General features: G+C 39.3%; 1 protein-coding gene across 5 annotated transcripts in view; it reads right to left on the bottom strand.

Annotated features, from left to right (window-relative positions):
* Positions 1-27,706, bottom strand: part of BABAM2 (BRISC and BRCA1 A complex member 2) — a 306,338-nt gene that overhangs the window by 13,517 nt on the left and 265,115 nt on the right. For 4 of the 5 annotated variants that reach the window (XM_048843434.2, XM_048843431.2, XM_048843433.2 and 1 more), the window contains exon 11: positions 13,964-14,117. In XM_048843434.2, coding sequence (XP_048699391.1) covers positions 13,964-14,117 — 154 coding nt within the window. Of the gene's footprint in view, positions 1-438; positions 1,179-13,963; positions 14,118-27,706 lie in introns of those variants that run through there. The other variant, XM_048843432.2, reaches the window with a different exon arrangement.

Below are 27,706 nucleotides of genomic sequence, written 5' to 3'. Positions count from 1 at the left end.
CGCTGTCTTTTTCCGTGCAACTCCCTCTAACTAATCCTTAGAAGTGTAAAAGGTACACATCATAACCCTCTCAAAGATAGGAGTGGCCATTTTTCCATAACAGGACAAAACCAAAGAGACAAATGTTAATGATTCTTTCACGTCTGTTTCTTCTTAAACTCAATTTCAATAACTTTCAGGCCCTATCCAATTCAACTTAATTAATATAAATTAGCTATGTGAATTTATAATTGTAGAGTAAATGATTACACTTATTCCTATAGTGGATTTCTATTTAGGTCACATTTTGCAACAGCATTTGCTAGAACTGTAACCTGTGATTATACTCTTCCTTATGTATCCCTAAGATCTACAAAAACAGTTTTGAATTTAACAATGATGTAATACAAAAAGTTCATCAAGTGCTAAGGTCATAAGAGAAATGTAACACACACTGAATGACAGATGTGAACATCCATTTAATATACAAGTGTGACATTATACCAGCTCTTTGGCTACAGTTAGTATTTTTATTTTAAACTCAGACTTGGGACATGAAACATCTCTGCTATTTTTACACAAAGTGAACTGAAACTTAATAACCTAGGTTAATATACTCAATATAATAATTATTGTTAAAATATTTCATTTGCTGACCCATATTTTGAGTTATATTTTATTTATTGATATGTATTTCTATAGTTCTCACCAATAACAGTACCAGAGTACCTCACAAGGTTAAGGATACGTTAGCACCTGCATGGTAGAACTTGCATCTCTATCTCTTTGCCTTTTTAACTATTTCTGTACAACAATAGGAACTAGTGGAGGGTATCTTATGACACAGCTATTTGAGGGAAATGATAGTTTAAGCAGATATATCATGGGCTACACCCTAAAGGTGAAAGCCAAACAATAAAAATAGAAAATATGAATTTCCACCTCTCCATCACCACATAAAAGTGTGAACTTCTGAAGCTAATCCCCATAAATCTATGAGGTGCAAACTCTAAACTCCATTCACCCCAATGAAGTGTTGACTTCTGAATTTAACGAGGACCTCTTCACTCCTCCAAAACTTTTGGTTAGAGAGTCTATCCAATTTCTAATTTACTTCACACCCATAGGAGAAAAAATTGTCATTGAACATGTCTTTCAAGGGTTGGCCCATTGTAGAAATGTCAGGTGGCACTGTTCTGCTACAAAGGAAACAATAATAGACATTAGATTTTCAGTTTGTTGTGCATTGTTAGAAATACTTCAGTAAAACTGCAGGTTATTGAATGATTTTTTTAAATCAATTCACATTATCACAGAATTCAGTGTAGCTCAGTCACATAAATTATGAGGGTCTTACTAATACACCACATAGTACAAAAAGCCTAGTCCATCTATCTGAAATAACAAATAAAAAATAAGTACAATAAACTAACTACATTGAAGGTAAAATGGGTGTAAAGGAAAAGGAGCATGAGGGTTCTGGATTCTCTTGAAAGAGAGGTCAAGGAATTAGTTTGGAGGCGAGGTTACATCTCCTTACATAACCTTCCACCACACGTTCAATTCTGAGAGGGGACAAACACATAGCCACTGCTTCCAGAGAACTCTGACCTTGGTTCTAAGAGCACGGATCTCTACTGATAATGCAGAAGAATCTAATTGCTGTTGAAATCTAAGTATACATTAAATCACCTTTTAGACAACTATCGAAAATGGATTAAAAGTACTCTTTAAAAAAAAAAAGTAACTTTCCTGAATCATCTGTAAATACTAAAAATAAAATCTTAAAATCAAGACTCTCTGAGGATCTATTCTTTTATCAGCATTTGTGAACTTACATTTGTGAATTTATATTGCATTAAAACTCATGTGAGCAACATGTATGAGCCCCATTAAACATCAATGGCAGAACAGACCCCCTGCATTTTAAACTGGCTTATCGATGCCTTCTGTCTGGTTGTTCAAAACAGATAAGTATTTTACTTCCTTCACCTTCTCCCCAGGGTACATAAATAGTCTTGGTTTAGTCAGATGAAGGCTTGTGGTCTTAGATCACAGCAGTTTTACTTCTGCTTTCTTAACTTCCATTTTCCCCAGGGGATTAATTGGTGCTTAGAGTCCCAACTGTCTGTGAAGATAGGAGTCACTGGATTTTCTCTGTCACCATGTGAATGTTCAGCTTCTATGCTAGTGGATCATATGAAAGATATTCCAGAGTCATCATGGAAGTCTTTCATCTTAATGTAATCTCGCTAAATAAATTCCCAACTGCGTGATCCTCAGTGTGACAAGCCCACTCTATCTTCCCGTTTGCTTGAGGGCATTAACCATAGCTTTTCAGTAAACATTTTTAAAGATTATCCTCCTTAAAAAGGACATGGTTGATGTAAATTTATTATTACTGTTGTTTACTTCTGTAATGCTGAAAGTGCGGATAGTAGATGAATTGAGCCATATGGTAAATCCCAAACCTGAGGAGCTTCAAGTTTAAAGTTGCAAAGTGGTTCCAAAACAGCAGAAACACAGAATAGTGCATGGCAATTATAGCTCTAATGCTTTATTGAACAGGTGTGATTTTTTGTAGGAGAAGGAAAGAGCTAGGCATGATATAACTGAGATGATGTTCCAAGCATAAAAGGCAGTATGAAAAATGTGTGAAGTAAGGAGTGGGGGAGGTGTGGGTAGAACGTATGGAGGAAGACGGGATGTAGGAAGAGATTAGGACAAAGATGTAATCAGAGCCAGAGTTAGATAGCTTTGCAAATGAGATGTCTGAAAGGACTGCAAGAGAAAAGAGGAAGCCTGTACAGAGATAGAGCCATGGTCATTGCCTGACAAAATTTAACTACTTCAGATACTGAAAAAAAAGATCAGCCCCTCAAAACAGAAGGGTTAAATAGTGATACACTGGCGACTAATCATCGGGGCAATCAGCCAACCAACAACCTTTGAAGGTGGGTTTTCTTGAGTGTGGATGTATATTGTCAAACCATTCCCTTTGCACTGCCAGTTTGGCTCCATTCTGATGAGCACAGGCAGATTACTGAATTATACAGGAATTCTGTTTGGGCATTCAGAAGAACAGAGCAAGTAGTCAGAGGAAAAAGGGATGAGATGAGATCCATGAAGAATCACAGAAATGTAGGGGTGAAAGAGACCTTGAGAGGTCATCAAGCTCAGCCCCCTCCTCTGAGGCAGGACCTAGTAAACCTAGCCCATCCCGGACAGGTATTTATCCAACCTGTTTTTAAAAACCTCCAATGATGGGGACTCCACAACCTCTCTTGGAAGCCTATTGTAGAGCTTAACTATCCTTAGTTAGGAAGATTTTCCTAATATATAAACTAAATCTCCCTTGCTGCAGAGTAATCCCATTACTTCTTGCCCTACTTTCAGTGGACACGGAGAACAATTGATCTCTGTTCTCTTTACAACAGCCTTTAACTTATTTGAAGACTGTTATCAGGCCCCCTTCAGTTTTCTTTTCTCAAGACTAAAGAGGCCCAAGTTTTTTTAAAATCCTTCCACACAGATCAACTTTTCTAAACCTTTTATCATTTTTGCTGAGCTCCTCTGGACTCTCTCCAGTTCGTCCACATCTTTCCAAAAGTATGGTGCCCAAAACTGGACACAGTACTCCAAATGAGGCCTCACCAGTGCTGAGTAAAGCAGGACAATTACTTCTCATGTCTCACATACAACACTCTTGATAATACACCCCCAAATGATATTGGCCATTTCACAACTACATTATTTCACTGACTCGTGTTCAATTTATGATCCACTATAACCCACAGATCTTTTTCAGTAGTACTACTATCTAGCCAACTATTCCCCATTTTCATAGATTCATAGATACTAAGGTCAGAAGGGACCATTATGATCATCTAGTCTGACCTCCTGCACAACGCAGGACATAGAATTTCACCCACCCACTCCTGTGAAAAACCTCCACCTATGTCTGAGCTATTGAAGTCCTCAAATCGTGGTTTAAAGACTTCAAGGAACAATCCTCCAGCAAGTGACCCGTGCCCCATGCTACAGAGGAAGGCAAAAAACCTCCAGGGCCTCTTCCAATCTGCCCTGGAGGAAAATTCCTTCCTGACCCCAAATATGGCGATCAGCTAAACCCTGAGCACATGGGCAAGATTCACCAGCCAGATACATTTTGTAGTTATGCATTTGATTTTACCTTCCTAAGTACTCTGAACTTGTCTTTGTTGAACTTCATTTTGTTAATTTCAGACCAATTTTATAGTTTGTCAAGGTTGTTTTGAATTCTATTCCTGTCTTCCTATGTGCTTGCAATCCTTCCCATCTTGGTGTCATCTGCAAATTTTATAAGCATACTCTTCACTCCATTATCCGGATCATTAATGAAAATACTGAATAGTACTGGAATCAGGACTGACCCCTGTGGGACTCCTCTAGATACACCATCCCAGTTTGATAACAAACTGTTGATACCTGTTCTTTGAGTACAGTCTTTCACCAGTTGTATACCCATCTTATAGTAATTTCATCTAGACCACATTTCCCTAATTTGCTTATGAGGCTGTCATGTGGGATTGTATCAAAAGCATTACTAAAATCAAGGCATATCATATCTACTGCTTCCTGCCTATCCACTAGGCCAGTTACCCTGTCAAAGGAGGGAATGAGGCTTGTCTGGCATGATTTGTTCTTGACAAATCCAGGTTGGCTATTCTTTATAACCCTATTATTCTCTAAGTGCTTACAAACTGATTTTTTAATAATTTGTTCCACAATCTTTCCAAGTATCTAAGTTTGGCTGATCGGTCTATAATTCCTCTTTGTCCCCTCTTTTAAAGATAGGTCCTGTATTTGCCCTTCTCTAGTCCTATGGGACCTCACCCATCTTCCATGAGTTCTCAAAAGGTAACAGTTCTGAGATTGCTTCTTCTGGTTCCTTAAGTACCCAACAGGTTGAATTTCATCAGGCCCTGACAACTTGAATATATCCAACTTATCTAAATATTCTTTAACCTGTTCTTTCCCTGTTTTGGCTCGTGTTCCTTCTCCCTTGTTGTTGTTATTAAGTGTGCTGACCATCTGTCGCCAGTAATCTTTTTAGTGTAGACTGAAGCAAAATAGGCATTAAACACCCCTGCCTTCTTGATGTCATCAGCTATTAATTCTCCTTCTCCACTAAGTAGATGGCCTACACTTTTCTTTGTCATTCTCTTGCTCCTAATGTATTTAAAGAACCTCTTCTTATAGCCTTCTATGTTCCTCGCTAGGTGTAACTCATTTTGTGCCTTAGTCTTTCTGAATTTATCCCTATACTTGTGCTATTTCTTTTGTACTCCTCTTTAGCAATTTGTCCATGGTTCCACTTTTTGTAGGATATGTGAATCAACAAAACAAACTAAAACGGTTATTTATTTATCTGGATTGATGAGAAATGCCCGCCTGTATTCTAGGCAAATGCGTAACATAAAAGTTACAAATTTGACCAAGACACCAATTAAAAATATTAGAACATACCTTAATCATTTAACTAACCAACATTTCAAATCCCAGTATCCATCTAGATTATTAAAACCCAACTCTCCGCAAATCCAGACACTTCATCCTGCCCTTTTCCGCTTTTCAAAAGCCCAGAAGAAAAATTGGGCCTTGCAGAAGTCCCTGGAGATAAACACATAGGTCTTAATTTAGATTTAGCAGTCTTGACTGCATCCCTTTAGGGAACCCCACTATCTGTTTATCAAATCAGTTGATCAATGGTATTTTTAGAGCACCTATCTCTACAGTACCTAAGAGCAAATAATGCTTATTGCCCAAATTTTTTAAGTTAGCCTACATAATGTTCTATCTTTCAATACAATAAAACAGCTTATGTGAAGTGCTCTTTTCATATTCCAAGTTTGCCAAACAAAAAGCCTTATTTTGTGAATTTTCCTTGTTGATAAAATATACCTATAGATAAATTAGATATTTTCAGTAGAAATAGATTCTTTCCCCATGCATATTTCATTTCATACAGTGTTCTGTGTTCTTTAATAGTTGTTTTTCTTTTCCTTCAATGATAAGTGACCAGAAACAAGTATTCCAGCCCTCCTATCTTGGCTGAAATCCACATAATGCATGACAGCACTGAAAATCCCTGGCAGGCACCTCAGAAGCTAACATACCATATCTTAAGTGTCAGACTTAATTAGCCAAGAAGCCACTTTCAAAGCTGTTCATGAAAAATGTGATTAAACTAGAATGACTTTGTTATATGTATTGTACAATGTATATACACCTAGAACGTATTATCTTGATATGAAATGCTATTCCGTTTAAGCATTAAGGTGCAAGATATTCTTTGTTTCTTAATTTGCTATTTTTGCCTATAATACTGTATCTTACAATTAAAAATGGTTTTAGTATTAAGGTTGCCTATACAAAAACATTATATAATGTATTACAAAGAAGAACATTATCATTTGTGCTTTAGCAAAATGTTACTCCCCCCTCCCTTCATTTACCTGTCTTCTTTTTATGTATAATTCATGTCAGGATGCTGCTCTGTCAGTGAATATGAGCTTTGATTTGAAGAGTCATAAAACTGAATTAAGTCCACCACAAACCTTACACAGCTGCGTCATTTTCTATTGCTATATTAGAATTTACTGACTCTTTGAAGCTCAGGGGGAAAGACCATCTGGGGAAAATAAAATCTGCCCTCAGCTGATCCTTGGAAAGAAAACCCACTACCTCTGTTTCTACTGCAAGGCTTTAGCCAAGAACAGCAAGAGTTTCTTTTTTCTTTTTCTTTTTTTTTCTCATAATTGCTGCTATCAAAGATGGTTCCTGGGACCCAACGTTGAGAGTAGATTTTGGTGGATCTTATGTTTTTTTGTTTTGTTTTGCTCTGTTAAGTGTGACTGCAAAACATTATCATCACCAACTGGATTGCCATTAATGCACATGAAGATAACGCTTTGGATAGTGAGCAGGTAAAACACCATAGTTGTGGTTGACTTGACCAGACCCAGGTAAACCCACTTTAAGCGCAAAATACACATTTAGTATACATCCAGATTTAGCAAGCTTTGGAAGTAAAACCAAAGAAGCATGAGGTATCATACAGAAACTGCAAGCTGTAGGATGTAATATATATATTTGGTATTCAATAGCAGATATACTTCGGAGTGTTTTTCATGCAGTGAGAGCCTTCATCCAGGGCAATCTTTACAAGTGGCTGGACAATACAAAGCAGAGAACAATAGCAAAGGATATACAATGCTAATACACTCTTGAAGGAGGATGCAGACTGGTGGGGAAAGGTGTGTGCCTTCATGGCTCTAACTTTTTTCTTTGGGGATTGTGAATAATTTTTAACCATTTTCTCTTTAATTGGTTTGTCGGGTCGAGAGTCATTTGTTACAAGACACAGGATTCCAGTGCATGCACTGCTTTGTGCGGGACATATTAAATAATGATGGATGACCAGGTTTCTAAATGTAACTTACAATTTGTTGCTGCAAATCGTAAGTTCTAATAAATAAAAAGTTCTGACATACAATTTTAGAAAGGATGATTGGGTGTCAGGATTATTTGGAATTTTCTCAATTCTTGGGGTTCTCTTCTATGGTACTGAAAACTCGCTTAATATGTGGTAGTGCATCCTGGAGTTGTAAACCCCAGATGTATAATATTCCATTATTATTATTTATGCAGGTGGCATTTGAGTGTAGCTAGAGCACATCTCTTTTCCATTATCTTCTTCATTCATTATCACCTTCCTTCCTCCCTACCCCCTATTTTGCATTTTTAAACTTTATGATAACTTCTGGATAGTTTACTATAATATAGACACACACAAAAAAAGACTACACATGGATAGCTGATGTGTGGATGCAGAAAAGCTCATTTTAAAAAAAATCTACTGTTAAAAGATCCTGAGTGGATCTGAAACAATCATTTGAATGTTTGTGTTCAGAAGATTTTTTTTTTCATGGAATCCTTTTTATTAGCAGGCTGGGAGAAAACTATAATACAGATTTAATTCTTCCCAATAATCTTGTACTGTGATGTTTACCTGTGCCCACGTAAGGGTAGGAAAAAAAACTGAAGAAAGTTTTGCATGAATTGTAAATATTAAACTTTTCAAGGAGATCCAAAGTATCATAGATGGAAACCAAGAGTTTCAGGGTACTAGTAAAGCCTTTTTTTAAAACAGTGTAAAGAATATCAATAGATATTTTGTCTAAGATGTGGTAAGCCATATAATTGACTTAATATAGGAACATGGGATACAGGACTGGAAGGGACCTCCTGGGTCATTAAGTCCAGTCCCCTGCTATTGCCACCATATAATCCCACTCATAAATGTATCAAGCTCCATCTTAAAACTAGTTAGGTCATTTGCCCCAACTCCTCCTAGCGGAAGGCGGTTCCAGAACTTCATTCCTTCTAATTTCCAGTTTATACCCATTTGTTCTTGTGGCAACATTGCTCTTTAGCTTATATAGCTCTTGTCATTCCCTGGTGTTTATCTTCCTCATGTATTTTTAGCGAGCAATCATAAACCCTCTCAACCTTTATTTTGCTAGGCTAAACAAGCCAAGTTTTCTTAGTCTCCTCTCATAAAAGTATGAAGGCAGATGAGTTGAGATATTGGCTGGTGTCACTATATGAAGAATGGTTGCTAAAACAAATGTAAGGAGATTCATTCCCAAATGTATTACAAAAAGCTGGAAACCACTGGTTGAGCGCGTAAGCCCCACTCAAGCCTGGACCCATACAGAGCATGCAGGGGCACGTAAATCTGTAATGCCACATTAAGCAAACACACCAGTGAGTGGGTGGATGGCAACAGTATTATTCAGAAACAAATTTTAAGGAACACATTGTTTTAGCCAAGTTGGAGAGAGCACATAAACCCTGAAGTATGAGTATTTATTGGAATACCAGTTTTCCACTCTTCTGCAATTTTTGACAAGTAAAATACTTTATTTAGGCTAACACTAGGATAAAGGACTAAATTCATTCCTAACTTGCGCTCCTTGCAGCTCCGCTGAAAGCCATGGGGCTGCACAGGGTGCAAGTCAGGGCAGAAACTCAGCCAGAATGTGTCTAACAACTGAACATAATTTGTATAAACAAACGTTATTTACAATATTCCTTCATGAAATCACAGGCTCAGAGTCTGCATATTCTTTAAAGATACAATTCACGCACACTTGAATGCCTACTTAAGAAAAAATCAAGAGCTTTCCCATGGAAACCACACAAAGATATTTTATTTCACAGGTACTGCACAAACACAGATGCTAGCTTTCCATAATGTACTATACGTTCTTATGCTAGCCACATATTTTAGGACAACATCTTTGGCACACTTTTAGACAGATGGCTCATATGAGTTTAAAGGTTTGTCTATTCTGGGGAAATGTGTGTTGTTTTCAAATGTGCTAACTAATATGTTTGAATTAAAAAGCTCAAATACACTTTAGCCCCTAGTGTAGAGAGTCACGTTAAAAATGAATTAGCTGGTTGTGGTAAAAATGTGTTAGCTGGTCCTAAGGGTTGGGCCACATTACAAAATGTGACCATAAAACATACCTTAGTTTGGCACATCTTTCTTTGTGTCCTCACTTACTTTTGAGTCCTGGTAGTAAAACTCTAACTTTCTGTTGGTCTCATTAAACCATCTCCCTGAATTACATAAGCCCTCTACATGCACTATTCCACTGCTACAATGTCTGTGTGGATCATGTATTACCTATGCCAGTAAAAACAGTCCTCTGGGAATAGTCCTATAGTGCCCCTGTCCCTGTGACAATGACCCTCCTGATCACCATTCTGAACTCTGTTGTCAAGGGGTCACAGTGACCAGAACTCCTCCTCCCGCCAAAACACTTTAAAACACCAGCATGTTTTGGAAATGCGTCTCTTCCGGAAGCCCACCTCAGAGCAGACAGATATGGATACCCATAAAGAAACAGGTAAACCTTGCACTGCTGCCTGGTCAGGAAAGAAGTCTTGGATTTCCTCAGCCTGTGGGGAGGAGCAGTACAAGACCAGATGCAGAATAACTGCAGAAGTAAAGATGTCTATTTGGACATTGCAGAGGGTATGCAGTTGGGGCACAACAGGGAGGGGCATCAATGTTGGGTGAAGAAGAAGGAACTGCAGCAGCTGGACAAAAGGCAAGGGAGGCCAACAGAAAATCTGGGGCTGCCCCACATACCTGCTGCTTCTATGCAGAGTTGGATGCCATATTTGGTGGGGATCCTACCATTACCCCAAAAGTGACAGTGGACACTACGTGAGATCCTGAGGAGGGAACCCCAGCAATGCACAGCAACAAAGAGCTTGTCAAGGACATGGACGCAGAGGATGCAGATCCAGTGGAGAGCCAGAGTCAGCTGAACTTGACTCAGTTGAGTCCTGAGGAGGAACCCATTATGCACATTCTCTGACTACCCTTGGCTAATGTCAGTGAAACCTTCCTGGTGATCCACTGATGCCTGCATAAACATGAAAAGTACCACTTTCTGTTTAAGTACTCAGTCTGAGGGATAGGGGTGGGTGGACCAGGATCAAGATATGCATTTCCTCTATTACTCCACAGTTCAGGAAGTCCACTGCACTGAATCAGCAGTCCATTATTTCCTGCACATTGCCCAGAATCACAATCCTGTGCAGCAGGTGACAATTAACAGGCTTGCACACCTGGATGATGACTGTCCCCACTGAAGACTTTCTAACACCAACCGATAGCAATCTAGGGTCGCAAGCTTCCACAGAGAGATTGCTACCCATTTTCCACTGTCAAAACAGCTCTCATTTTGGTGTCTCTGCACTGGAAGGCTGGGGCGAGTTCAGCACACAATTTCTGCATCTGAAAGTTCTGAAGCCACTGCCTGAGCGTCCCAGATTTGCATCCATTCTCAACCATCAGTGCTTATTTCACGGGCCCAGAAGTCTTGTTCCACCATGTGTAGCTGGTCAGTGAATGCCTGCAGCATCAGGTGACTTTCATTCACTGTCTGCATCATTCACTCCTCCTCAGTTCTCTCATTTTCACTGTTGCATGCCTGGCCTCTGTGATAGTTGCTGAAGTTCCACAAACACAGAAGAAGCAGGTGCCCTGTCTCTAAAATTGATATGAGAATTCCAATGATTTGCCAGTGAGGTGGCGAAGAGATTGAAAACCAGCACAAGGAACTGTGGGAATTTTAGAAAGTGGTGTGAAAGAGAAGATCATGGTGGGAACAGAGGGAACTTGACCCCAAGGTCCCACAGTTCCCTGAGAGGAGTACTGGTTTCTCACAATACACTTCCAAAAGTCCCAGGAAGCTGGACCATGGTGTGGGGCACACTGGGATGCCTTCCTGTAGCACAGCGCACTTTTTCTCCGGTACAACCTCTTGACGTGAAGGCGTGCTGCACTGGCAAAGACAGTTGAATCTGCCCATGCTCTACTCGAATTGCAAAATCGGCAGCTACATGCTGGCAGAAATACTACCAATAAAACTTTCTAGTGTAGGCGTGACCTGAGTAACCTTGGCTAACACATCTTAACCTGTTTCAGAGTAGCAGCCGTGTTAGTCTGTATGCGCAAAAAGAAAAGGAGTGCTTGTGGCACCTTAGAGACTAACAAATTTATTTGAGCATAAGCTTTCGTGAACTACAGCTCACTTCATCGGACGCATGCAGTGGAAAATACAGTGGGGAGATTGTCTTTGTCTACACTAGATGTTACATGGAGCTTAAAATGTATTAATTAAAACATTATTCATTTTCCCAGTGTAGACAAACCCAAAAAGAGAGAAACTGCTGCTTTCTTCCCAATAGAGAGTAGGGTTTTTTTTTTTAAATCTGGGCTGCCCACCCTACAAGATGCAGTAAAGTCTCCAGTCACTCCCACAAACATTGTGCTATAAACAGAGGAGGAGCTTCTCTCTTCCTTTGTGCTTAAGAGATGGATACCCCAATCTTCTCTCTTCCCCCACCTGCTCACACTCTACTCCCTCTACTGTATGTATTTATGTTTAATCTAACTCTGCTTATATGCGAAGACTCAGAGGTGACAAACCTCATAAAAATGTCTAGAGGTAATACTAAAGAAAAATTATGCAGTCAGTGCTTTTCTAAAGGACTGTTAGGAATGGGGATTGGGCAGGGAGGTTCAACTTGCATGTGCTGATTTGTATGCAAGTATAGAGCAGACAGAGTGTGTGTTTGTGTACAACTTCCCCCCCACAAAACTAATGTATTGTCCAGTTCAGGCATGAAATAACTCACAATGATGCTTCCGAGTTATATTTTTCATTATTTTAAACAAAACATATACAATATTCTGGCACTTGCATATCTCTCATCAATCCTAGCAAACCAACTCAACAAAAAGAAAATACGTTTAACAGGAGACAGTGCTCCTAAAAAGTCAATTATTATAAATAAACAAAAACACATACCTAGTGCAATACGTCATCCAGAATCCCAAATGCTACTATTTGATATTCTCCATATTACTTAAGGCATTATAAAACTTGCATGTGTTTCATTTATTCACTGTTTACTTCTACCCGTCCCAAGTTATAGTCTATACAACCATGTGCATCATTCACCTGATTTTTGCAGCTGAGCTATTTTCCTTTGACTTCCTTGTTTAAGTGCCCTTTGCTAATTCATTTTAATCTTTTGATTCTGGTGTTCAAAGCCCTTCATTCTGATATGTTATTTTATTTATATATTTGATGTCTATATTTGCTGTAGTCCAACTTTTACTCTAAGTTATTGCTGTTTCAGCATTTCTACAATTTGCAACATCTAAGTACAGGGCCTTTGCCCACATAGTTCCATCTAGGGGAAATGTGTGTTGCTTATTCATTGCCTCACTTTTAAGTCTTATTTTAAACATTATATTCTGGTTTATATCGTTTCTACACCTTTGTGTTAATTCTATGTTGTTTTAGATATAGCACTTTTGGCGCTCACAGTAAAGTAAAGCAGTAGTTAATTAACATTAACACTGTACTATGTACCAAGATATAAATGTCTAAGTTATACTTAGTTATGCTTGAATTTGTAAATATGATGACTACAATCAGAAACTCCAGCCAGTAGGAGCAGGTGCAAAGCAACCCATTGCTACACTGGGGGGAGAGGGTAAAATGAGGCCACTGCTCCCCTCAGTATCCCCCAGACCCAGAACTGTGCAGGGAAGACCCTCCCATACTCTGGGGAAACAGAGATCCAGGTAGTGCCTCTTGGCCAATCTGCCATGTGGCCTTGGGGAAGGAGTGCAGAGTCTCCAGCTGGTAGGAGAAGCTAAAGAAGCAGCCAGAGCAGGGAGACTCAGAGTACTTTCCATGATTTAACTGGATTTTCTCTGCCCTGTGTTGATTGGCTGTTTGCTCCACCCATTCCCTTTCCCATCTTTCAGTATTTCTTCACTTCAGCTGCAGTCCACACCTGCCCCTTAGCCTCTTCTCCCCAGCCCTATTTCCCTTACCCCCTTCTGTTCAATGTTTCTTACCTTTCACTTTTCTTTTTGTTTAGCGTACCCCCTGCTAACAAAACCCACCTAAAAAAAATTGTGGAATGAATATGACATTTTCTGTCCTCAAACTGTTGACTCTGCTTGTTTGTGACACACCTTCCCTCCAACCCTGTGTTTGTCTTATCTATTTAGATTGTAAGATCTTTGGGGCAGGACTAGCTGCTACACTGTTTGCACAGTGCCTAGCACAATGGGGCCTCACTGGTTGGTCCTTTGGCAATATCATGATAATTGATTATTAATAATAAAATATAAACATGTAAGTTACACTCAAATGTGTGAATATTAAGACTGCATTCAGTTCCAACACAAAAATAACCAAAGAAAACACTATACAGAAACAGTGTCACATATAAGAATGTCCAATGCATACAGATAAATCTATACTCTAATACTGAACAACACTTGACCCTCTAACAAATGAAACTTTTGGTATTAAATTATAGTCTTTCTTACTTTGCTCTCTTGGCCATCTCATTGCCATCCCAGCGTGGGCTGTAAGGGTAGTTTTTCTGGGCCTGGGAATACAGCTGTCCACTGTTAGTGAAGTGATAGACTGACTGAAATGTTAGAGTTGGCTGGTCTCGAGGAAAGTACAGCGGTAGGTCAACTGCAAAGACAGCAAAAGAAAAAGATGACATGAAAGAGACACCTTTTCTTGCTTTCATCTTTATTGTGAAATATATCATTCCTACCTGTTGACACTAAACTCAGGTTAAGAAATGTAGCTAACCAGATCTTAAATGAAAAAAGTGAAAATGATGGGGAATTCTAACATTTCTTCTTGTACTTCCAATAAACATGGATTACATTATGTCGATGTCTGACTCAATTTATGTTTACTGAAGTATTTTTATTTTACAAAGCAAATGACATGATTTTATTGTGCATTTACAGGTTAATCACAGTATTTCCACCAGTTCAATCTCTCTCTCTCTAATGCTTAATGCATTAAAGTCTGTATTTTTCCAGCTTAGTTTCTACTTTCAGGAATGTTACTATACATTCTGTTTTGCGAAATAGAGCAATATTGTACTTTTATAGACCCTTTCATCTGATGAGCTCAAAGTGCTTTATCAGCCATAATTAATCCTTATACCTTGCCTGGGAGATGCAAGTATTATTATCCCCATTTTACAGATGGATAACTGAGGCCCAGAGAGGTTAAGTGACTTAATCAAGGTCACACTTGCAGAATCTAGAACAGACCAAAGGAATCCCAACTCACAGTCATCAGTGTTAAGCAAACAAACAACTAAAACTACAAAGTTACTGATATCAGAAACTTTTTACTCTTAAGTATCCCCAGAATTAGATCCTATCTCTTTTAACTCCCCTTGTTTATCACCCAAAAAGAAGGAGGCCATCTCAAGATTAGTCAGGTCTGTTAGATCAACAAACCAGTCTACAAGAGAGAGTATTCCAGAGACTCTTCAACTGGTAAAACTTAACCTTTTAATTGCCAAACGTGTTCTTGGAGTATAACATTTTCTTGGGTCTTTTATATTCGGTAGACTTAAAAAATCTCCCTAGTTTGTTTTAAGACTTTTACTTATACATCAATCTCAGTATTTACTTTTAAGGCCTGATCCTGCATCCACTGAAGTCAGTGGCAAAACCTGCACTGTCTTTAGTGATACGGGATTTGGCCCTTAAAGCACCCCTCACTATTCCATTTAATATCCCAAAATGATGCATTCCACTAACCCTAAGAGACAAAAGAACAAATTCTTTAGTCAGCTCACCAATTTAGTTTTGTAAGATTGTAGCTCATTCATGGGAACTTGGGACCTCAGAAATCTTCATTTGTGACTTCACAATTCTACCTAATGAGACGTCAAGGATCCTGACTGAATAATGTCAGATGTAGTATCAAAAGAGAAGCTAACCACCAACTGTAAAATTGCTGAGAATAATAGCAACTAAAAATGGAAAAGGCATGTTAAATCATCTATCCCATTTCTATGCCAGAGCAGGATTGTTTCCTCCAATATATTTGCAAGTGCTTTGTGTATCCTATTTTTAAATGTTTCAAGATATGATGCTTCCACCACTTCCTTTGAAAGCCTCTTCCACAGCCTAAGATATAGCAATCTCAGAAAGATTTTCTGATAGCTTAAATTTTCCTACTCTTTGAACTGGACAAGCCTTATTTCCCCTGCACTCCAAATCAAGCCTGCCAACCCCAGTCACTCCCTCCATATGTTTATGGTAATGAGATACACAAAACTTAATGAGGCATTCCAGCTGTGGTCTCAGGCTAAAGCAGATCACTTAAAGTACTGATGTCTGGCCAGTTCAGTGAGTTCAATAAGTTCAGTCCAGTGTCTGAGTTTTATGTCGTGATAAGGCTCTGATTAACTGGGGGACTCAGCCCACACAAAAGCTTACTTGATACATTTCAGAGGTAACATGATGGACTGATTTCAGAGTAGCAGCCGTGTTACTTTGTATCCACAAAAAGAAAAGGAGGACTTGTGGCACCTTAGAGACTAACAAATTTATTTGAGCATAAGTTTTCGTGAGCTACAGCTCACTTCATTGGATGCATTCAGTGGAAAATACAGTGGGGAGATTTATATACACAGAGAACATGAAACAATGGGTGTTACCATACACACTGTAAGTAGAGTGATCAGGTAAGGTGAGCTATTACCAGCAGGAGGAGGGGGGTGGAGAAACCTTCTGTAGTGATAATCAAGGTGGGCCATTTCCAGCAGTTGACAAGAACCTCTGAGGAACAGTCGGGGGTGGAGGGGGGGAATAAACATGGGGAAATAGTTTTACTTTGTGTAATGACCCATCCACTCCCCGTCTTTATTCAAGCCTAAATTAATTGTATACAGTTTGCAAATTAATTCCAATTCAGCAGTTTCTCGTTGGAGTCTGTTTTTTTAAGTTTTTTTGTTGAAGAATTGCTACTTTTAGGTCTGTAATCGAGTGACCAGGGAATTGAAGTGTTCTCCGACTGGTTTTTGAATGTTAGATGGACACAAATCAGACGTCAAGAATTATCAAGATCAATTTTGGGGAAGAACATTACTATGTTAAAGAAAAAGAAATATTAGATTAAAAAATGAAATACTTTGTCAAAGTCTTCTTGGTGGCATAGTTAATGCACGATATCCCTGAAAAAGAATTGCCACACATTGAGCCACTTATCAGTAAGCAAACTACTTGTTCCTCTCTCTTACAGACATTACTCTTATGCCAAATAATCAAAAGAGCTGCTCTGTAGAGAGCAACGGAAACCCCAGGAGACTGGTACTCAGTTTTGAAGTTGGAAGTTTACTTTGTCTAATTCTGTATATTGAAACTCCATTTCTTAGTACAACCTTTATCTGCTCTCTCTGCAGAATCAATTCCTTGAGGAAAACCCTCCCTCAAATAACTGTGCAAATGGTATGAAACACTTGTTTGCTTGTAAGTACGAAGGATAGCAAACTCCAGTAAAGAAATTAAATCATATTATCTCTATTTATTTCATTTTTTACTAGAGAATTTCTGGTCTCCATTAGCTTGATTTTGAAAACCTCTCCCTATGTGAAAGAGGCAATAATAGCATTTTTCCTCCCATTAACTAAACCAAAAGCTTTGTTTTTAAGAAAAAGTATATAGCAGTAGAGCTACTGTCTAAAAGCACTATAGAGACATTGCTGTCACTTCAGAGAAGCTCTCATTTCCTGTGATTAGCCGTTCATCTTTCAGAGTATTTTTTCAACAGAGGTACAGCAAGAGAAGAAAGAAAGAAAGAAAGAGCTTCCTCCTTTTCTGATCCAAAACATTTAGGGAGGCTTTCAGGAGTCAAATATAATGTAAACCGTGGAACCAGACGATCAAAATAGATAGGTTTACATTTGAAGTGTCCACTCCTGGCCAAGAGCAGTACCACCTTGAACTTCAAGCCAAATCTTGAAAAGTAATAGTAGCTGCCTTTGATTTCTAAAGCTATTGTCCACCTAAGAACACAAAGGACAACCAAAACTCCCATTTTTTAAACCAAGTGCTTCTCTAATTAAGGATGTGAGCTGAGTCTCATGAAGCAAAAATGTGACCCTAATTATGGAGCACAACCACACCTATAGTTCAAGAAAACAGGAAATGGCTCTGAACTTTAACCTGCTCTACACATCTCAAATAGCCAGCTATTATTTCAGAAGTAGACATTAAGGGCCAAATTCATTGCTGGCATAGCGGGCATAAGTCCACTGGAGTTAATAAAGTAGTAGTTTCTTATGTCAAGTTTGAATTCAGCCCCAAAGTTTTCACATCACATAAAATAAGCAAACATGTTATAAGTTAATATTTACAAGGGGTTTTGAAGATAAAGGGTCATATTTTGCTCTTGGTCAAACCTGTGTTTTTGTGGAGGAGGCAAAGGTGTGATGGAGAAGATTTTTACCCTTCACTGGTTATACAAATGATATAATTATGTATTATAGAACACAGATAAAATCTGCTTCTGTATAGTATACAAGGGTACAGAGTTAAGTGTTGGCAAAATTATATCAAGCGCACACCACATTTATATTTTACTATGTAGAATGCATCACAGTGCAAAATCAATCACACTTTCTTAAGTGAGCATCTGAATTGTGAAGATTACAAAAGCAAGCTTTGGTTTAGCATATTATTTAGCCACAGTACTCAGATACTTAAGAAACACAAAAAAAGTATTCATGTTGAATGCAAGTGCTATTTCCAAATCAAAGCTGACTCACAGGTACCTTGGTGGTGTATCTGCAGACAATAAGTGGATGATTCATGTCTGTAAATTCCTAAAAGTGGCAATAGACCCTTGCTTAGTCATCTTTTGCATGGATGCTGTTTCATGAGCTTTGTAAACCATAATGAGGGATTTAGCTCTTTACCAGCATTTTTTTTTGCCCTTCTAAACAGTACAAATTACATCTCTAAAAATAACTTTAGGTGAGTCACGTCACTTAACAAGCTTCCACAAGTCATACGGTTAAATAGTAATATTTACTTAGGAAGGTACAAATCTTGCTGTCAAACTAGTCTTGGTTTTAAAATGAAAAGGTTGTCAAAAGAAGTCCCATTTACCCCTTCTCTCCCAGGAATGGAAGCGCTTCCGTTGGAAAATTTAAACTATTAACTAGTTCAGGAAAGTAAAGCTTTCTGATTCAGTTTCAGATTCAGCATAATTTAATCATTTTGATTTTTTACTTTGGCTTATTTTTTTAAAATAATTATTTTAAATAACACAATAATTGGCCAGAGGAGCACACAAGTAGGGTTAAAAACAGAAAGACACTTGTTTCACTCAGACTTAGACTACACTAACATTTACAGACTAATTACCAATAGGGTCAACTCCCTAATTTGGCAAAGCTCTGATCCTTACTCAGGTAAAACTTTTATGGCAGTGCTGAGTAAACCCGAGCAAAGAACCTCAACATTGCCCCTAACTTTTTATTCTGTGTTTATTCCAAAATGAAAAAGAAAAAGTGATTTGCACATCAAGAATGAATCAAAGAGATTTAATTACAGCTTATAAATAGTTTGATGTTTTCTAAATATAAAAGAAGCTACAAAAAACAATACATACACATTTGAGCTTTTCTTGCTTTTGTGCTGTCATGTAATTTAATGGATATGCTCAGTATATTTTCAATATTGTTATCTAAATAACAAACCCTGGCTTACAATTGCCTGAAAAATTATGCCAGGAGTTAGTAAGCTTCTTTTGTTTACCTTCTCAAAGGTCAATAACACTGAGGTCTGGAACAGAACAATGTTAACCATTCACATCACACATGCAAACAACTCCAGAGTTAATAAGAAAGTATTATTTACCTTGGAGCTAATCTTACAAGTTAATATAACATGCAAATCTTTGATTCCTGATTAGATCGGTGGTAAAGACATTTTTTTTCGACATTTGATTTTATATTCCTTTTAGTGGTACAGTAGAACCTCAGAGTTATGAACACCTCAGGAATGGAGGCTATTTGTAACTCTGAACAAAACGTTATGCTTATTCTTTCAAAAGTTCAAACTCTAAACAAAACTGGTAGCAGTATGCAGGGGAGGTATGTCATAACCAAGAAAATCCCTGCTCCATTTCATATACAATAAAACCTCAGAGTTATGAACACCAGAGTTACAAACAGACCAATCAACCACACAGCACATTTAGAACTGGAAGTATACAATCAGGCAGCAGCACAGACCAAAAAAAAAAAAAAAAAAAGGCAAATACAGTATAGTACTGTGTTAAACGTAAACCACGACAAAAATAAAGGAAAAGTTTAAAAAGAAAGATTTGACAGGGTAAGGAAGCTGTTTCTGTGCTTGTTTAATTTAAATTAAGATGGCTAAAGCAGCATTTTTCTTCTGAATTGTAAAGTTTCAAAGCTGTATTAAGTAAATGTTTAGTTGTAAACGCTTGAAACAACAGCCACAGCGTTTTGTTCAGCATTATGAACATTTCAGAGTTACAAACAACCTCCATTCCTGAGGTGTTTGTAACTCTGAGGGCTTGCCTACACTTATTGGGAGATCGATGCATGGCGATCGATGCATCGGCGGTTGATTTAGCGTATCTAGTGAAGACCTGCTAAATCTACCACAGATCGCTCTCCTGTCGACTCTTGTACTCCACTGGATTGAGAAGAGTAAGGGGAGTCGACAGGAGAGCGTCTCCCATTGACATTGCATAGTATGCGCTCCGTGGCAAGTAGATCTAAGCTACATTGACTTGAGTTACACTATTCACATAACTCAAATTGCGTCGCTTAGATCGACTTTTTCCTGTAGTATAGACAAGGTCTTAGGTTCTACTGTATCCCCAGAGCAGGTCCCTCCTGTACACTAAAAAATGCAGGGATCCTGTGAAAAAAACAGTATATGATCACGTAACTAGACTATCATAAAACATACATACTACGGGGGCTGAATTAGGCAACCTTAATTCCCGTGTTTCCTAACTTTTGAGTGCTTGACTTTTCAACCTTAATAATGGTTCTTTTAACACAGTTATTTTGTGTGTAATTTCCTACATTTTATAAAAACAAACTGAAAAAACAAATTTCATCATATGATATAATCATAGAACCACAGACGTGTAGGACTGGAAGGGACCTCAATAGGTGACCTAGTCTAGTCCCCTGCACTTAAGACAGGACAAAGTAATAACTGGATAATTCCTGATAGGCGTTTGTCTAACCTGCTCTTAAAAACCTCCAATGACCGAAGTTCCACAATCACCCTAGGCAGTCTGTTCCAGTGCTTAACCACCCTGTCAGGAAGTTTTTCCTAATGTCCAACCTAAACCTCCTTTGCTGCAACTAGAAAAGGAGGACTTGTGGCATCTTAGAGACTAACAAATTTATTTGAGCATACAGCTCACCTCATCAGATGCATGTAGTGGAAAGTGAGCTGTAGCTCACAAAAGCTTATGCTCAAATAAATCTGTTAGTCTCTAAGGTGCCACAAGTACTCCTGTTCTTTTTGTGGATACAGACTAACACGGCTGCTACTCTGAAACCTGTCACTTTTGCTGCAACTGAAACCCATTACTTCTTGTCCTATCCTCAAAGGTTAACAAGAACAACCTTTTATGTACTTGAAAACTTATCATTTCTCCCCTCAGTCTTCTCTTCTCCAGACTAAACAAACTCAGTTTTTTCAGTCTTTCCCCATAAGTCATGTTTTCTAGACCTTTAACAATTTTTGTTGCTCTCCTCTGGACTTTCTCCAATTGTCCACATCCCTCAGGAAATGTGGCACCAAGAATTGGACACAATACTCCAGTTGAAACCTTATCAGCCCTCATCTGGGTCATCAGCAGGGTTGGATCTTTTAGCTCCACCACACAGACCTCTACCACTTGAGCTATCAGAGTAACTGATATGAGTAGTAGGTTGCCATCCTCTAGCACTTGAGGGGGATGAGAGACACACTTTGCCAGTGGGTTTCACGGGTATTTGCTGACAGCAGAGAGATGCTGAAATTCAGGAATCTGGGGTTCCATTCCAGGTTCTGGAAAGGAATGTGCTCTACTGGTCATAGACCCTTCTGTATCTTGTTTCCTCAAACCTGATCACTTCTGCCCACATCCTCTTCAGCCTCTTCACTGTCCCAGTCCTGTTTTTGTAAGCAACTGAAAACAGGATCTTGTTATGGGAAGTGTTGAGCAACCTTACTAATAAGCAGTGCTACCAGCTCCACCTATAATAAAAACGGTCTCCTATGTGAGGCTGGTTGTTTAACTGCTCTTTTCAGATCAAGCATGACTGAGGTACAGAGATAAGTGTCCTCAACATATTGATAACTCTGCACCCAGATATCCTAACTAACCTTCCTAACTGTCTCATGTACACAGGTTAATGAACACACACACAGATATATGATCTGACCTTCTTGTTGTTTTACGTTGTGGGATACTCACATACCTCTCAGAGTATTCTGAAGGTTGGGGTCAAATGCCCACAATGCCCCCATAATCAAACACTTTCATATGACATTTACGAACTCGCCACTGCAAACTCAGATGCAACAAAGAGGAACACAGCTCTCTGTTCCACTGTAAGGGCAGCACATACAATCCTTTTGTATTTGCAAGGATGCAGTGCTTAGAGAGATTCAACTGAAGCGGACTCAAGAGTGAATTTAGAGTTTTACCATCTCCTTTCCAAGTCACTGTAAATATTCTTGTTCCTGAGGGAGGGCGGTAGCTGTGCCTGCACATGGCTCCTCTCCCCATAGTGCACCTTCTTCCTGGACAAAGCAACAGCATGAGATGGAGTGCAAGAAGCCATGTTTTCATCAAAAGGTGGCAGCTAAGAGGAACAGATGTGGCTGTGAAGAAGACTGCACTGGGCATTTAAAATGAGGTGAACTTCTGGCCACTGTGACCTCCTGGGCAGCAGAGTTCAATCAAATGTACTATTGGAGAGGGAATTCTTTAAGGGAATGTTGCTTTGTGGGGCTGCAGCTGAAGGACTGTTTACAGGGGTGTAGGTATATGTGAGTCCAGAGTGCCACTGTGCCCACAGAACTGAACTGCAAGGGGCCTATATTGCTCTGGAAACAGGTATAACAGCTGGAGAAAGTGGGAGGTTTTTTGTAGGAGACACAATTAAGTATGGATGCACACCAAGCTTTACAGAAGAATGGAGAGTTTTGTTGGTATGACTTTCTAATGTAGATCAGGCTTTAGTCTTGCTACAAGCAAAGGGTAAATCACAGCCTAATCACAGACCTGCCTAGGGAGGGGTATGAGGCAAAAAGGACAGTTTGCCCTAGGCTCCCACATTTGAGAAGGCCCCCAAACCAAGTGACATTTTGACCTGAGGTGTGGGGTCGCAACACCACTCAGATGTGGCCCACCATTTGTTGCATACCAGGTTGCAACACCTGGAGTGGGGAGCAGGGCCCAGCTGCATGGGACAGGAGCTGAGACACTGCTGCAGCATGACTGTGGGCTGGCTCGCTCTCCAAACCAACCCCCTGCCTCCTGGGCCTCCCATTAGCGGTAATTTTTTTGGAAGGGTGGGGATGCCTCCGTTTCAGATTTTGTCCCAGGCCTCCAAAAACCTCTGTGCACCCCTGCTTAATCTGTATCAATTTCCTTAGACCCAGTCTACGCTTTCCCCTTATTTCATCTCCTTACCCACTGTTATCCCTCTATGCACCTCTTTAAATAACTGTCCTCCCTCCCTAGGGCTTAAATTTAGATTTTAAAGTAAAGATTGAGCCTGAGTATTTGTACATTTTACCTGCAAAATAAGAAACATTATAAACAAACCTTGGATTGTGAAACACGAAACAGACTATGAAAGTCAGCCTGTGAAACAGAGTGATTCATTACTAACTTACAGAACTGTAAACTGTGCCCCCACGGGCAGTGCAACTGAAGGTTATTTTTCTAGAAACTATGTACATCCAAAGTTGTAACAATAGGGTCCTATGTAGACCTTTTCATTTCAGTGCTATCTCGCAAGCAAGGTAAATAAACCACAGACAAAAAGGAGAGGAAACACTTTTTCTCTTTTAAAGAAGAGGTCCGGTGTGTTAATAATTTCCTATCTATAATCAACCCAGAATTTGTTTTATATTACAATACTCCAATTCACATTTCCAGCCCCCTCTTCCAGGCTGCACTTGTCTCCCATGTTTATAAATCTCAAAGAAAAGATAAGGTACTCAGACCATAAAAAAAGAAACAGGAGTGCTTTCACCCTATCTTTTATCTCTACCATATATTTAACTGGAACCCTCCCAGTATCTATTTGTAAAGAATTTGCAGTACAAGACAGGAACATGACTGCCTCAGTAATACTGTAGCTAAGGACAAAAGAAAAAATTACTTCTGTGTTAAATACTATGAGAAGGAATGGGAGATATACTGTATACTTGACAACATGGCTACCAAAGAAATCAATTCTTGATATTTATCTAACTTTTTAAAGACAGAGACAGTAGTGTGGTTTAGTGGTTAGAGCATGGACTGAACATCTCTTAACAGTGACTTCTTACATAGTAGGCAAGTCTCAAATTCTTAGGGCAAATGTACATTACTAAATTAAGCCGACCTAAGTCATGTTGACATACAGCCACCACAGTAATGGAATCGTTCACATTATGCTCTGTGTGTCGGTGGTGCGCTCCCTCACCAGGAGCACCTGCACCAATTTAACTGCCAGTATGGGGGCATTGTGGGACTGTTTCTGAAATGCAGCAACAGTCGATGTGAGCAACGCAATGCCTACACTGACACTGTGTTGACCTAACTACTATGCCTCTTATGAAGGTCGAGTTATTAAGTTGGCACAGTGAGTGAGTTACATCGGTGGGAGCTATATTTTAGTGTAGATGCTTACAGAGTTAGGTCAACGTGAACTGCCTTACGTCGACCTAACTCTGTAGTGTAGACCAGGCCTTAATGAGCTGTTAACACATGTCAGTCAGTCTGCGCTGTCTAGCATGGGGCTGATTCACATGCCAACTTGCCTCAGTCTAACTGTTCATACAGACAAAAGCACTTCGTGTTTGTTAGAGCAATATGTTTCCAAAGCTGTAAAATGGGGCTAGTAATGCCAACATACATACCACACCGGGGTGTTGGGCGACTCAATGAAAAGTGCTAAGCATTCATTTATGTTTTGGACATTGGGGTGGAATGACTTCATTCTATCACATTTCATTGAAAGGATTGTTCTACCTCCATACTTTCATACAGTATGTAATGAGGGAATGAAACCTCCTGCAGTGGGTGGAGATCAGAAATACAAATGCACTTCTGTTCTGGTAGAGAGAACAGTAACACACAGAAGCACTGGGGATTATGTAGACAGTCTACCACCCACATGAGATTAATGACTGACTAAGAGTTTGAATTTTTTTAAGAGGTATAAACACATACACTTTATTTGAGGTGTATAAGAAACATACCTGGCGAGCCGATCTGGCACTGGCTAGTGACAATTGTTTAGTATTTACTCCTGCATCTGTTCTGATATGTTATATATGTATATTTCCTTGTAAGAATCAGATAACTTTTAAAGGACAAAATATGTAACATTATCCAATAACACCATGAATTGTATACATGAAAAAGGAGAGAGATCACTTGATCATTACCTGTTAGGTTCACTCCCTCTGGGGCATCTGGCATTGGCCATTGTTGGTAGACAGAATACTGGGCTGGACGGACCTTTGGTCTGACTCAGTATGGCTGTTCTTATGTTCTTACAGACCATGGACCAGATTCAGACCATGGGTGCAGGGACATGAACATTGTATCCTCTGCATAGGTTAGGGCAGTTACACCAGGGGAGGCGTTCACCACTGGGAGAAGGCAGGTGATGGTACCATTGCACCTCCTCCAACTGGGTTTTACTAAAGAAAGCAGCTTCCATGAAGTTCTTGTGGGAGCTCCACCGGTGAAGGCTCCATAAGAGATCTGCTGATTCAGTGCACCTCCTGAATTGTCTGACCTGGCCTCGTCACCAGCACGTTTGGCTTTGCGGTGGCTGGGTCAAGATCCCTCAGTGGATCAGGGCTTATAGTTGGCTTGGCTACTGTATCTCACCACTCCTCCCTTGACTTTCTGCTGCTGAAAACCTGTAGCCTAAGTTCTGCTGATTCAAAGTGCAGACTGAAGGGGTGAATCTGGTCCATAAGTACAGGAATCACTATCAACCAATGAAGTGAACTTATCAATTGATTGGAAATGCATCAGCCATTCTATGTCAGTGACACCACAGTGGTAATATTTTTAAGGGAGGAGAAAGAGAAAGAATGAAGAATAACATTCAACTGAAATTACTGGGGCAAATTAGGTCTGTAGGGTCACCTGGATTAGAATTTGGTAAATATATTAGGACTAACATCCCTTCTGCTGCAGAAGGTCCATAGGATTGTCAAAGGAACACTCTCAGCTGGAAATCTGTAACCCAGTAGATTTTAAAAGTGAATTAAAAGCAGTTCATGGTGCTCCACCTGCCCCCGAGGCCCCCGCCAGTTTTGTGCTTTTGTAATCACATTTTATTATTTTGAAAAATGATTTTCTTTCTCTTGTTGCTGTGTGAAAGATGCATGCAGACAACATGGGGAACTGACTGCCTTTCCAGCTGAAAGAATTAAATTGATTATACATGAAATGCTGTCAAATGTACCAAGTGCAACTGAAAAAGAGAGAAAAATGTATGCTTTCTCTTAAGTTTTTGGGTTATATATTAATCTTAGGTGTAATAACAACAGTAGAAGGTTAAAAAAATCAGAAGTGTGTCATTTTAAGTGGAGTCCCTTTAATAACTGTATGTTGGCAATATCCAGGATTTACATTGTGTCTGAAATTCATACCCCATAGCATCATGCTGGAGCATTAATTTAATAATGACACAGAAGGAAGACTACTACTCATTGAGGACCCAGTCCTGAAACAAGATCTGTGGAATGGTGGACCCTTACAACCATGTGAAATTTTCCTGCCTCAGTTGATAGGAAGATCAAGTATTCAGGATTAGGAAGTAAGCCAGGAGTCCACTGAAAGGCTCAGAAGGTGAATTTCCTAGAGGGGTTATGAACAGCCTAATGGAATGGAAAGACTGGGGGTGGGGGAAATGTTGGTGAATCTTTGTCTTGGTCAGCTTTAATCCAGCCAGGTACCTCTGGGGCAGAAGGTTAGTGCTGTATGCTCATTTAGTTCTTGGCCTCTCTGTGGAAACTGCCAGCAAAGTATCAACTAATGACAACTTCGGGGGTGTGTATTGTGATGGAAACATGCTCCTTTTGAAATGGACAAAGGCCTCCAACTCTTTTTCATATTGGATAGGAATGGCTTTCAGTCACTATAAACCTCAGCTAGATTTGAACTGGTGACCGAGAAGAGCAAGGCTATACATCCCATTTTGAAGACCTTGAGCCATCCAACTTGTCCCTCCCCAAACATCTCTTATGATTGCATATAACATCTTTGCAGAAGGCCAACTTAAAAGTCTAAAATACAGAAGTGGTTATTTTTGATTATAATGTTTTTCCATAGCCCATGTGTTTTTCTGAATAATGGAAACAATGACTTATATTGGAATAAACTATTTCTGCATATTATGAAGTTTGAACTTGTTTATCTTGTGGATTACACTGAGCCTGGAATTTATGCATCTCCTATAAAAACTGTTCTTCAGAAGTGTGAAACTCTTTCTGGTTTGAGAATGACTGAACAGCATTTTGCCATTGCCATGTCTATACTGAGATTTTTCTTAAAATTCCTACCTGTGGTAGTAACAATGGGAGCTATAGTGTAGACCAGGCATTGGTGACCACTAGCATTTTTACTACTATGTCATCTAGATTTGATCTGCACAGAGATTAAGGTGACCAGATGTCCCGATTTTATAGGGACAGTTCTGATATTCAGGGCTTTGTCATATATAGGTGCCTATTACACCCACCACATCCTGATTTTTCACACTTGCTATTTGGCCACTTACCAGAGATTAGAGGACATGGTGGTAAAAATACCAGTGCTTTGTCTACACTAGAGTTCCCACTATTCCCATCACCAGGAGAGCAGCACTAGTAATAGTGCAATGGTGCAAAACTTTACAGAAAGCATCAGATTAGACAAGGCCACAATGCCAACACACTATTCTGTCCTTGTCAAATTTAGCCTGATCTAATGACTATGTAGTAATTATATTGATTACTTAAGAATTCCCAGTTATCACT

Source organism: Caretta caretta, chromosome 3 (genome assembly GCF_965140235.1).
Source record: "Caretta caretta isolate rCarCar2 chromosome 3, rCarCar1.hap1, whole genome shotgun sequence".
NCBI lineage: Eukaryota > Metazoa > Chordata > Testudines > Cheloniidae > Caretta > Caretta caretta.
The sequence above is the reverse complement of the archived record's forward strand: the minus strand, read 5'-3'. Positions and strand labels throughout refer to the sequence as shown.